At 41.9% G+C, this 12,833-nt stretch overlaps 1 protein-coding gene across 1 annotated transcript in view; it reads right to left on the bottom strand.

Annotated features, from left to right (window-relative positions):
• LOC137095312 (macoilin-like) overlaps positions 1-12,833 on the bottom strand; it is a 393,189-nt gene that overhangs the window by 154,102 nt on the left and 226,254 nt on the right. The window contains exon 6 of the mRNA XM_067461783.1: positions 4,749-5,247. Within this exon, the coding sequence (XP_067317884.1) occupies positions 4,749-5,247 (499 nt within the window). The remainder of the gene's footprint in view (positions 1-4,748; positions 5,248-12,833) is intronic.

Genomic DNA, 12,833 nt, shown 5'->3' with positions numbered 1-12,833 from the left:
AACTTGCCCTTGCTTTCACCTGGAAACCCACTGCTACTGTTTACCGTACAGACTTAGGGAGTGGGAGGACAGAAATGAGGCTACAGCTATATCATGAAAAGTAATCTCATTAGAAAACTACCTCTATAAAAACTACCTCATAAAACAACAACCTCATAAAACAACTACCTCATTATAATTGCTTTAAAAAAAACCTTTATCAAAACTTTTAAAAAATGGGGGGGGGGATCTGCAGGGAGCAGCTGCAGCACTTATTCTGCACTCTTTACAGCGTTATTATCCTGCTATCATCTTCATTCCAATCACTCAACCTGCCTACTTACTCACCACAACCCATTACACCGCATAGCAATGAAAATTGCCATCCCAAGAGCTCACACTGCAGTAACTCTTGCACCCTTCCCCACCACCCTGGTCCTGGAACTCCTAACTGTCAGATGACCATCCATAACAAACTTCCTTCTTAATCTCCTTTGCCTCCGGGGAGCTACTGCTTGATTACCCGGAGAATATGGCTAGATTGGATCTTATGCTTATGAATGGGCGGAAGTCCATAAAAAAGATGGCGGATGCTGCTTCGATTTAGAAAAAACACTTCTGGGTTTGAAAAAAATATCAATATCGTTCTGTTATTAAAAAAAAACGATTTACAAAATTATCGAACAAAATCGCCCAGCCAGATAATTTGCCCATAATTTAATATTCATAGTTGTTTCAAAGTGCAATTTATGATACTTTCTTCTTTTTATTTAATTTACTTTCTGCATTTTTAAAAATTAATTTGTAATTTTTAACATTATAACTTGTTTAATATATATTATAAATAAATAATTTATATTTTGTATATTGTTATGTTAAAATATGATAATTACAATTTTTAATGTATTATATTTTATTACAATCTTAAGTAATTTAATTTCAATTTCTTACCTTGCTTCTTGTTTAGCAACTGTATTTTATTATAATTTTTTATTTAATTTATTATTCTATTTGATTTATATTCTATTTGATTATTTTATTATTACTGTTATTATTGTTTATGTTTAACTACTAGTTATGGTTATTAGATTATTTTATTAAGATATGTTTTTTAATTATTACATTTTTTTTAAGTACCAAAGATATAACACCCATGGATGACAAGAGAAAATATATGGGGGAAGGGGGGAGGGTAAGGGAGAAAAAAAAAGGTAAAAATCATAAATCCCAAAAAAAATTGACTCCCTTCTAATTCAGCTCATGCAATATCTTTCATTTTGTAATGTATATGAAAAAAAAACAGAAAATGAGTTCCATGTCCCATCTAAATGTCCATTATGAAGCTGTATATGTTGTAAATGTTTTTGTTTGCATGGTTTCTTGTTTTGCATTGTGCTAACGTGGGCGCCATCTTAACGAATCGATTCGTTATTACCGATTTACGAATAACGAAATTTCGTAAATGCTTTGCGCATGCGCTAACACGGGCGCCATCGTAACGAATCGATTAGTTATTAACGGTTTTTACGAATAACGAAATTTCGTAAATGCTTTGCGCATGCGCTAACACGGGCGCCTCTTAACGAATCGATTCGTTATTAACTCCAACAAATAACGAAATTTCATAAATGCTTTGCGCATGCGCTAACGCGGGGTGCCATCTTTACGAATCGATTCGTTATTCTTCGACAAATAACGAAATTTCGTAAACGCTTTGCGCATGCGCTAACGCGGACGCCATCTTTACGAAGCGATTCGTAAATATTTACAAAATTTCGTAAATACCGAACTTTTTTAAGGGAAAATTTTGTAATTATTTTAAATATCGAAACAAAAAAAAACCCAAATACAAATCGATTTTAGAAACAAATTTTTCCGTTGTTACCCAGGCCTATTATATAGACCAGTATCACTGCTATCATCATCATCATCATCATCATCATCATCATATACACCAGTATTATTATATAGATGATGATGATGATGATTATTATTTACCCCATTATTATTATTTCACAGACAAGGGATCAACAAAAAATATTGTATATCCATAAGCATAATGAAATTACATATATTAGAAACCAGCTCTTTCTTTTTCATTTAACCAGACTAGGCCCCAGCAACACACGGCCAGGTACAGCTAGTTTCTGAATAAAAATAATTTTATAAAGATTAAGTAAGTTCTCCTGCCTGAATTTCTAAATAAATGCAAAAGGATGACACTATCACAGGACTATGTTTTTTCTATATCACCTGCCATTTGGCACTTTCAAACTAAATGTCTGTTCTTCCCTGTTGTTATTTCATTTGCTTAGAAACAAATTCTCAATTCTTTCATAAGATTTGCTTTCAAATGTTTGATACAGCACTTCAACTCTAAGTATACAATACCACTCTTATTTGGGTTTCAGATCATCATACATCAGAGATCAGCATTCCTCAAGCTTCTACCCTAAGGGAATACTTGCATAAGAATGACTATATTTACAGGTCAAAAAATTCTTATTTTTAAAATCAATTGTAACATTCCCAGAATTCCTATCAACTTTTCACAGAACCCCATATTTATAAGAAACATTGGCTGAGAACCTTTGAATTTGACATATAGTTTTGATTCCTCATTATAAAACAACAAAGAAGCAAGATGTCATCTACTTCAACAGTATAGGAAAGATGCAATAAGAAATATGGTTGACAGCAGCAAAATGAAACCATACATATGAAAAGGAACTCCGTAGTTTTGCAGAACAGTCCCACAATTTTCCAAAGTTTTTTTTTCACATATTCTGCTTTAGGTTTCTTTGAATGCTCGACTCACTCAGATTCTATCACATTTTTATGCCCTTCAGTAGCTGCACTTCATTGAACACTGAGAAACCAAAGTGCTCTTCCAGCAGTTACCAGCCAATCCCTCCACAATGTCAGAAATACAGCTTAATGGTGTAACATTAGAAAATGTTGACCCTTTCCGCTCCACAAAAGTCAACATCGACACTGTAATACAACACTGCCTAAGCTCTGCGAGTCCAGCATTCTTCTGAATGAAGAAGAGAGTGTTTGAGGACCAGGGTATCTGTAGGGAGACAAAGGTGCTCGTTTATAAAGTTATTGTCCTCCCAAATCTGCTATATGCCTGTGAAACATCAACTGTCTACACACTCAACTCCTGGAACAATTCCATCAGTGTTGCCTCCGAAAAATCCTGCAAATCTCTTTGGAAGACAGGTGAACAAATGTCAGCATGCTGGAAGAAGCAAAGACTACCAGCACTGAAGCAATGATCATCTGCCATCAACTCCGCTGGACTGAAGGACACATTGTCTGAATGGCCGATCACCTTCTCCCAAAGCAGTTACTATACTCTCAACTCAAGAATGGGAAACAATGTTGGTGGACAGGAAAAGAGATTTAAAGATGGGCTTAAAGCTAACTTTAAAAACTGTTGCATAGACACCAAGAACACGGAATCCATGGCCCTTGAGCGCTCTAACTGGAGGTTAGCAGTGACCATCAGTGCTGCAGAATTTGATGAGACACGAATGAAGGGTGAAAGGAAGAAATGCGGCAAAAGGAAGGCATGTCAAGCCAATCCCAACCATGACCGCTTTCCACCTCACTGTGGGAGAACATGTGGATCAAGAATAGGGCCCCACAGCCACTTGCAGACCCACTACCAAGGCACTTGGAGGGCTATCATCCTCGGACTACGAGGGATCGCCCAAGAAGAAGCATCAAAACAAATAATTGCCAATGTCCTGTTCTCCCTTTGCTCCGAACCATACATTGCACCTCTGTGTCACATCCCGAGTAGTTTGAAAGTCAAACAGAGGAGGAACATTATCCTCACAATGCTGATATGCTGCAAAGCAATGCTTTTCCACCTTGACTTGGGAGAGATGTGATGATCACAGAAACACAAAAGTTGTTAACGTCCTATGTCATTGCACAGTTCTTTGGAGACCCAAGTAGTGTAAGTAGCTAAAAAGCTGTCATCACTATCACAAATATTGAGAGGAGGGCTGATCCTGTTATCACATATGCCAGAGAACAAATGATAATGGAATTGGAACTACTGTATGAACCAGTTCTAAAGGCTTTTCACAAAAAGCTACTTTGACAACAATCAAAAATCTTCCAAATTAAGTCTTTACCCTCCAATTACCCAAGATATAAGTCTGGCTTAATTTTTGTAATGAATTACTGAGATATATTCCAGATCCAATAAATGTAACTCTGTTACCACTCCTCTTTCCTTCCAGTTCTGGTATGGATTTCTTTGCACCATAAGACCAAATACACAGATCTCCATCATTAGTGCTACAAGTCCAGGAAGGAAAACTTAAAAATAAAATAGGCAACATCAACAACGCAGAGGAAGGCTTTCCCTTTGAACATGTCAGTATGTCAATATTTCAAGCTAGGCTCTTTACCCAGCATTCTGAAAATATGGTTATCACAATCTATCCCATATATCACACAGTGTGTACTTTATCCCATAAAGTACACACTGCAAGTAGCATGTAAGTCGTACTGTTTTCTGGAAGCCCTAACAAACAAACAAACTCCACAGGGCGTGTAACAATTCTGCACACAAAAGTCTACATATACATGCAAATACAAGCATATATTTTTCTGCACCATCTCCAAGTTATTTATACTTTCTTACATAGCTCTTGCCCTAAGCCTTCTTTTAAAAGGCATCTTAACTTACTCAGAAAACAAACAGTAGGAAAGTAAACGAAACTAGGTCACTAACATATCAAACTTACCTTACCAGTGCATCTGGTTTGCTCAGCTGGTTATTAGGAATACAATTTTCCATTAAGTCTTTGTGTGTGCTTGGACTCTTGCTAGTGCATTTCTGTTTTTTCTCATTCTTAGCAGATGAAGAAGGGATGCTCCCATTAGTTGCATTGTGACTGCGAGGTGAGGAGTTCACACCTCCACTAGCATTTTTGTAATTTTTGGACGAGGCAGTGCATGAGTCCTCTTTTAAGAGGTTTTCTGTATTTCCCACAAGATCATTATTTAATCTTTTACTATTGATATGGTTCTCCATGTATTCAATTTCCTGTATTTTAGAGTCTACAGGTTGCAATATATTGTTATTTATTCCAAGGTTATGTTTTTTGGCATCCTTGTCTTTTTCTTTCCCCTTTTCTCTATATTCTAGTTCTGGTAGTGTTGCAGATAACTTTTTATTAGCTGGAATACCTCCATTGTGTTGCAAAAGTATTGAAGAATCCATCTCTGACAATCCTTTGGCTGCTGGAATATGAAAAAGAGCACATTTAAAACTTACACTTTTATTATTTATTTATTTTGTATCAAAAGCATTGCATAAATTAGTATAAAATTGGCTAAATATTTTGACCAAAAACGGGCAACAGCAACCACATTGTAGGTAGCCCCCAATAATTCTTCGAATGTACATGAGGCAGGACATTGCGGACAAGCATCCAGATGCAGAGTTGTCTGTTCTGCTCCACAGTCACACAAGGTGGAGGATTCTTTTAGGTAGTGCCTCCTATGAAGGAGCCTCCCCGAAGACTGAGTAAATACTGTCGGGCATCGCCTGGGCAATGTTTCTTGTAAATGGCTAATCTTTCCAAACCCAAACGCATTGTTTTCAAACATTTTAAATTGGATGTATTTGTTTTTTCCCTTGACATATGGATGAACACCAAAGGTCTTTATCAAGACCATCACTAACTATTATGTCAATTAATATAGAAGGTTCGTCACTTGCTAAGGAAGAGCTAGTGGCCAAAATGTCTGAGGACATCTTATGTATACAGGAAATACACACTGACATAACAATGAGAAGACCAAAAATCCTCCGAATGCAACTGGTAGTGGAAACTTAAGCTAAAACTTGTATTATAAACTTCATAGCCCTTTGTATAAGGTATTTACATTTATACTTAAAAAAAAATTATCCCAGATAATGTGAAATCTCAAATTAGAAACAATAGCATTACTAGCATAGTACATATCTGTTTGGAGAATTTCTGAAGTAGGCTTCTGCTGCTTCATCAATCTGATAAATTGTTTAGGTTTATCATTTTTATAAAATGAATAGCTTGGGGACCTGGCGCTGCCCGGGTTATTAGAGAAAGTGGGTAATGGCGGTTCTGTATGCCAAGTTTTGTCTTGATTGGTCACTGGATGATGGTTGCATTGTTTTCAGGAAGTGAGTGAAGGTACTTGAAGTTCCATCATCCATGGTCTACCCTTCTCCAAACAGCAGCAGGATGTAGAGTGGGTCATGGGGGCTCTGTGTGCTAAGTTTGGTCCTGATCAGTCATTGGTTCAGGGTTGCAGTGGTTTCAGTAAGTGAGTAAAGGTACTTCAAGTCCCATCATCCATGGTCAGCCCACCTCCAAACTGCAACAGGATGTAGGGTGGGTCATGGGGACTCTGTGTGCCAATTTGGTCTTGATTGGTCATTGGATGAGAGTTGAAGTGGTTTCAGTAAGTGAGTAAAAATACTCACCATCCCCCTTAGAACTGCATCAGGATGTAGAGTGGCCTATGAGTACTCTGTGTGCCAAGTTTGGGCCAGTCTGTGATTTGTAGGGGCTACAATGTTCTGTGGGAAGTGAATCGAGTGAAGGTAATGCAAATCCCATCATTAGTGGCACATCCTGCCTGGAACCACACCAGGTTTTTAAGTGGGCCATTGGGCCTCTGTGTGCCAAGTTTGGTCCTGATACGTCATTGGTTTGGGCCATGGTGCTATAAGGTAGTGAATTCAAGTACTGCAAGTCCCGTCATCCATGGTCCACCCATGCTCAAACTGCACCAGCATGTAGAGTGGGTCTTGGGGTGTTTGTGCCAGGTTTAGTCTTGTTCTGTCATTGTTGGGGGCCACAAGGTGTTTTGGACTTCAACCATTCCTGACAACTTCGGGTCCCTTTCCTATTCTCTTTTCTGCCTCGGAATGTTCAGGCTGGCCAATCAGTGACCATATGCAGATTATACCACAGTGGGAGCCAATCAGAATCTTGGAACTTTCTGGATGGCCAATCAGAGACCATATGCAAATAGCACCACAGTGGCAGCCAATCAGAACACTGGCACATACACCGCCACACTTCCACCGCATACAAACTTTGACGTATTACATACTAGCTTGGGGACCCAGCGCTGCCCGGGTTATTTGAGAAAGTGGGTAATGGTGGTTCTGTATGCCAAGTTTGGTCTTTATTGGTCATTAGATGATGGTCCATCCTCCTCCAAACTGCAGTAGGATATAGAGTGGGTCTTGCAGGCTCTGTGTGCCAAGTTTGGTCTGTATTGGTAATTTTCTGACAGAGCCCCTGGCCTTTCCTTTCCTCTCTTCGTCATCTCAGAATCTTGGAATTGAGGCTGGCCAATCAGAGACCATATGCAAATTTCCTTTCCTCATGTCTCCGTTTCTGTCATGAACTCTTTTATCCACCAGGGGCTCCTGTTGGAGCTTGCCAATCAGAGGCCATATGTAAATAGCACCACAGTGGCAGCCAATCAAAATCTTGCAACTTTCTAGCTGGCCAATCAGAAAGCCAGCACATACACCACCACACTTCTGCCGCATACAAATTTTTACTTTTATTATATACTAGTTTGTGGTCCCGGCACTGCCCGGGTTATTAGAGAAAGTGGGTAATGGCAGTTCTGTATGCCAAGTTTGGTCTTTATTGGTCATTGGATAATGGCTGCATTGTTTTCAGGAAGTGAGTGAAGGTACTTGAAGTGCCATCATCCATGGTCCACCCTCCTCCAAACAGCAACAGGATATAGAGTGGGTCATGGGGGCTCTGTGTGCCAAGTTTGGTCTTTATCAGCCATTGGATGAGGGTGGTACTGGTTTCAGTAAGTGAGTGAAGGTAATGCAAGTCCCATCAGCCAAAGTACATCCTCCTTCAAAGTGCAGCAGGATGTATAGTGGGTCATGGGGGCTCTGTGTGCTAAGTTTAGTCTTGATCAGTAATTGGCTTAGGGTTACAGTGGTTTCAGTAAGTGAATAAATGTACTGCAAGTCCCATCATCCATGGTCAATGCTCCTCCAAAACTGCAGCAGGATGTAGAGTGGATCATGGGGGCTCTGTGTGCCAAGTTTGGTCTAGATTGGTCATTAGATGAGGGTTGCAGCAATCTTGGGAAGGGAGTGGAGGTACTTGAAGTCCCATCATCCATGGTCTGTCCTCCTCCAAACTGCACCAAGATGTAGAGTGGGTCATTGGGGCTCTGTGTGCCAAGTTTGGTCTTGATTAGTCATTGGCTAGGGTCTCAATGGTTTCAGAAAGTGCGTGAAGTTACTGCAAGTCCCATCATCCATCTCCAAATTTTTCGAAATGACACCAGGATGTAAAGTGGGTCATGAGAGGTCTATGTGGTAAGTTTGGTCTTGCTCAGACATTGGATGAGGTTCGCAGAGGTCTCAGAATGTGAGTGAAAGTACAGGAAGTCCCATCATCTATGGTCAACCCTCCTTCAAAACTGTAGCAGGATGTAGAGTGGGTCATGGGGGCTCTGTGTGCCAAGTTTGGTTTTGATCGGACATTAGATGAGGGTTGCAGCAGTCTTGGGAAGGGAGTGGAGGTACTTGAAGTCCCATCATCTATGGTCTGTCCTCCTCGAAAGTGCACCAGGATGTAGAGTGGGTCATGGGGACACTGTGTGCCAAGTTTGGTCTTGATCAATCATTGGCGAGGGTCTCGGTGGTCTCAGGGAGTGAGTGAAGTGACTGCAAGTCCCATCATCCATTGACAAATTCTTCCAAACCACACCAAGATGTAGAATGGGTCATAAGGCTCTCTGTGTAAATTGTGGTCCCGACCCATCATTGTTGGCAGTTGTAATGGTCGTAGGAAGGGAGTGCAGGTATTGCAAGCCCCATCATCTATGGTGCATCCTCCTCCAAACTGCACCAGGATGTAGAGTGCATCATGGAAATTCAGTGTGCCAAGTTTGGTCTTTATCGGTAATTGGATGAGGGTTGCAGTGGTCTCAAGAACTGAGCAAAGGTACTGCAAGTCCCATAATCCATGGTCCATCCCCAGCCAAACCACACCAGGACATAAAGTGGGTCATGAGAGGTCTACGTGCCAAGTTTGGTCCTAATCAGTCATTGGATGAGGTTAACAGCGGTCTCAGAATGTGAGTGATGGTACTGCAAGTCCCATCATCCATGGTTCATCCTCCTCCAAACTGCAGTAGGATGTAGAGTGGGTCTTGCAGGCTCTGTGTGCAAAGTTTGCTCTGTATTGGTAATTTTCTGACAGAGCCCCTGGCCTTTTCCTTTCCTCTCTTTGTCATCTCGGAATCTTGGAATTGAGGCTGGCCAATCAGAGATCATATGCAAATTTCCTTCTCATGTCTCCGTTTCTGTCATGAACCATTTTCTCCATCAGGGACTCCTCCTGAAGCTGGCCAATCAGAGACCATATGCAAATAGCACCACAGTGGCAGCCAATCGGAACACTGCCACATATTATTCCTGCTGCATATCAACACTGACTTTTATTATATTACTAGCTTGGGACCCAGCACTGCCTGGGTTATTAGAGAAACTTGCAACTTTCTGGCTGGCCAATCAGAAAGCCAGCACATACACCACCACACTTCTGCCGCATACAAATTTTTACTTTTATTATATACTAGCTTGTGGTCCCGGCACTGCCCGGGTTATTAGAGAAAGTGGGTAATGGCAGTTCTGTATGCCAAGTTTGGTCTTTATTGGTCATTGGATAATGGCTGCATTGTTTTCAGGAAGTGAGTGAAGGTACTTGAAGTGCCATCATCCATGGTCCACCCTCTTCCAAACAGCAGCAGGATATAGAGTGGGTCATGGGGGCCAAGTTTGGTATTTATCAGTCATTGGATGAGGGTGGCAGTAGTTTCAGTACGTGAGTGAAGGTACTTCAAGTCCCATCATCCAAAGTCCATCCTCCTTCAACCTGCAGCAGGATGTAGAGTGGGTCATAGGGGCTCTGTGTGCTAAGTTTGGTCTTGATCAGTCATTGGATTAGGGTCTCAGTAGTCGCAGAAATTGAGTGAAGTTACTGAAAGTCCCATCATCTATCTCCAAATTTTTCCAAACCACACCAGGACGTAAAGTAGGTCATGGGAGATGTATTTGCCAAGTTTGGTCTTGATCACTCATTGATTGAGGTTCGCAGAGGTCTCAGAATGTGAGTGAAGGTACAGGAAGTCCCATCATCCATGGTCAACCCTCCTCCAAAACTGCAGCAGGATGTAGAGTGTGTCATGTGGGCTCTGTGTGCCAAGTTTGGTCTTGATTGGTAATTAGATAAGTTTTGCAGCATTCTTGGGGAGTGGAGGTACTTGAAGTCCAGGTGTAATGGTCTTAGGAAGAGAGTGCAGGTATTGCAAGTCCCATCGACCATGGTGCATCCTCCTCCAAACTGCACCAGTATGTAGAGTGCGTCATGGTGATTCAGTGTGCTGTTTGGTCTTTATTGGTAATTGGATGAGGGTTGCAGTGGTCTCAGGAATTGAGCAAAGATACTGCAAGTCCCATAATCCATGCTCGTTCCACAGTCAAACCACACCATGGCATAAAGTGGGTCATGAGAAGTCTATGTGCCAAGTTTGGTCTTCATCAGTCATTGCATGAGGTTTGCAGAGGCCTCAGAATGTGAGTGAAGGTACTGGAAGTCCCATCATCCATCATCTGTCCTCCTCCAAAACTGCAGCAGGATGTAGAGTGGGTCTTGCGGGCTCTGTGTTCCATGTTTGGTCTGTATTGGTAATTTTCTGATACAGCCCCTGGCCTTTCCTTTCCTCTCTTTGTCTTCTCGGAATCTTGGAATTGAGGCTGGCCAATCAGAGACCATATGCAAATTTCCTTCTCATGTCCCCATTTCTATCATGAACTCTTTTCTCCACCAGGGGCTCCTATTGAAGCTGGCCAATCAGAGACCATATGCAAATAGCACCACAGCGGCAGCCAATCAGAACGCTGGCACATACTCCTCCCGCCACACCGCCACACGTCCGCCGCATACAAACTTTGACTTTTATTATATGTATAGATATAGATAGATATAGATATAGATATATACTGGCTTGGGGACCCGTCGCTGCCCAGGTTATTTGTGAAAGTGGGTAATGGCGGTTCTGTATGCCAAGTTTGGTCTTTATTGGTCATTGGATAATGGCTGCATTGTTTTCAGGAAGTGAGTGAAGGTAATTGAAGGTACTATATCCTCCAAACAGCAGCTGGATATAGAGTGGGTCATGGGGGCTCTGTGTGCTAAGTTTGGTCTTGATCAGTCATTGGATTAAGGTGGCAGTGGTTTCAGTAAGTGAGTGAAGGTACTGTAAGTCCCATCATCCACGATCCATGCTCCTCCAAACTGAAACAGGTTGCAGATTGGATCATGGGGGCTCTGTGTGACAAGTTTGGTCTTTATCAGTCATTGGTTCAGGGTCACAGTAGTTTCAGTAAGTGAGTGAAGTTACTGCAAGTCCCATCATCCAAAGTCCATCCTCCTTCGAACTGCAGCAGGATGTAGAGTGGGTCATGGGGGCTCTGTGTGTTAAGTTTGGTCTTGATCAGTCATTGGATTAGGGTTGCAATGGTTTCAATAACTGAGTGAAGGTACTGCAAGTCCCATCATCCATGATCCACCCTCCTCCAAATGTAGATAGGATCATGGGGGCTCTGTGTGCCAAGTTTGGTCTTGATCAGTCATTGGTTCAGGGCCGTAGTGGTTTCACAAAGTAAGTTTAGATACTGCAAGTCCTATCATCCATGGTCCATCCTCCTCCAAACTGCAGTAGTATGTAGGAGTGGGTTATGGGGGCTCTGTGTACCAAGTTTGGTCTTGACTGGACATTAGATGAGGGTTGCAGCAGTCTTGGGAAGGGAATGGAGGTACTTGAAGTCCCATCATCCATGGTCTGTCCTCCTCAAAAGTGCATCAGGATGTAGAGTGGGTCATGGGGACTCTGTGTGCCAAGTTTGGTCTTGATCAGTCATTGGCGAGGGACTCAGAGGTCTCAGGAAGTGAGTGAAGTGACTGCAAGTCCCATCTTCCATTGTCAAATTCTTCCAAACCGCACCAGGATGTAAAGTGGGTCATGCGGGCCCTCTGTGTAAATTGTGGTCCCGATCCATCATTGTTGGCAGTTGTAATGGTCTTAGGAAGGGAGTGCAGGTATTGCAAGTCCCATCATCCATGGTGCATCCTCCTCCAAACCGTACCAGAATGTAGAGTGCATCATGGAGACTCAGTGTGCCAAGTTTGGTCTTTATTGGTAATTGGATGATGGTTGCAGTGGTCTCAAGAACTGAGCAAAGTTACTGCAAGTCCCATAATCCATGGTCCTTCCCCGGCCAAACCACACCAGGACATAAAGTGGGTCATGAGAGGTCTACGTGCCAAGTTTGGTCCTGATCAGTCATTGGATGAGGTTCACAGCGGTCTCAGAATGTGAGTGATGGTACTGCAAGTCCTATCATCCATGGTTCATCCTCCTCCAAACTGCAGTAGGATGTAGAGTGGTATAAGGAATGGCAAATCAATCCCAATCTCTGCTACCAATTATAACGATCGATCACAGATCAAACGATACACCAATGCTGCCACCAATATTATACCTGAATAAACTAATCATAGAATCATAGAATCAAAGAGTTGGAAGAGACCTCATGGGCCATCCAGTCCAACCCCCTGCCAAGAAGCAGGAATATTGCATTCAAATCACCCCTGTCAGATGGCCATCCAGCCTCTGTTTAAAAGCTTCCAAAGAAGGAGCCTCCACCACACTCCAGGGCAGAGAGTTCCACTGCTGAACGGCTCTCACAGTCAGGAAGTTCTTCTTCATGTTCAGATGGAATC

Source organism: Anolis sagrei, chromosome Y (genome assembly GCF_037176765.1).
Source record: "Anolis sagrei isolate rAnoSag1 chromosome Y, rAnoSag1.mat, whole genome shotgun sequence".
In the NCBI taxonomy this organism is placed as follows: Eukaryota; Metazoa; Chordata; class Lepidosauria; order Squamata; family Dactyloidae; genus Anolis; species Anolis sagrei.
This window is presented reverse-complemented; position numbering and strand designations above follow the sequence as displayed.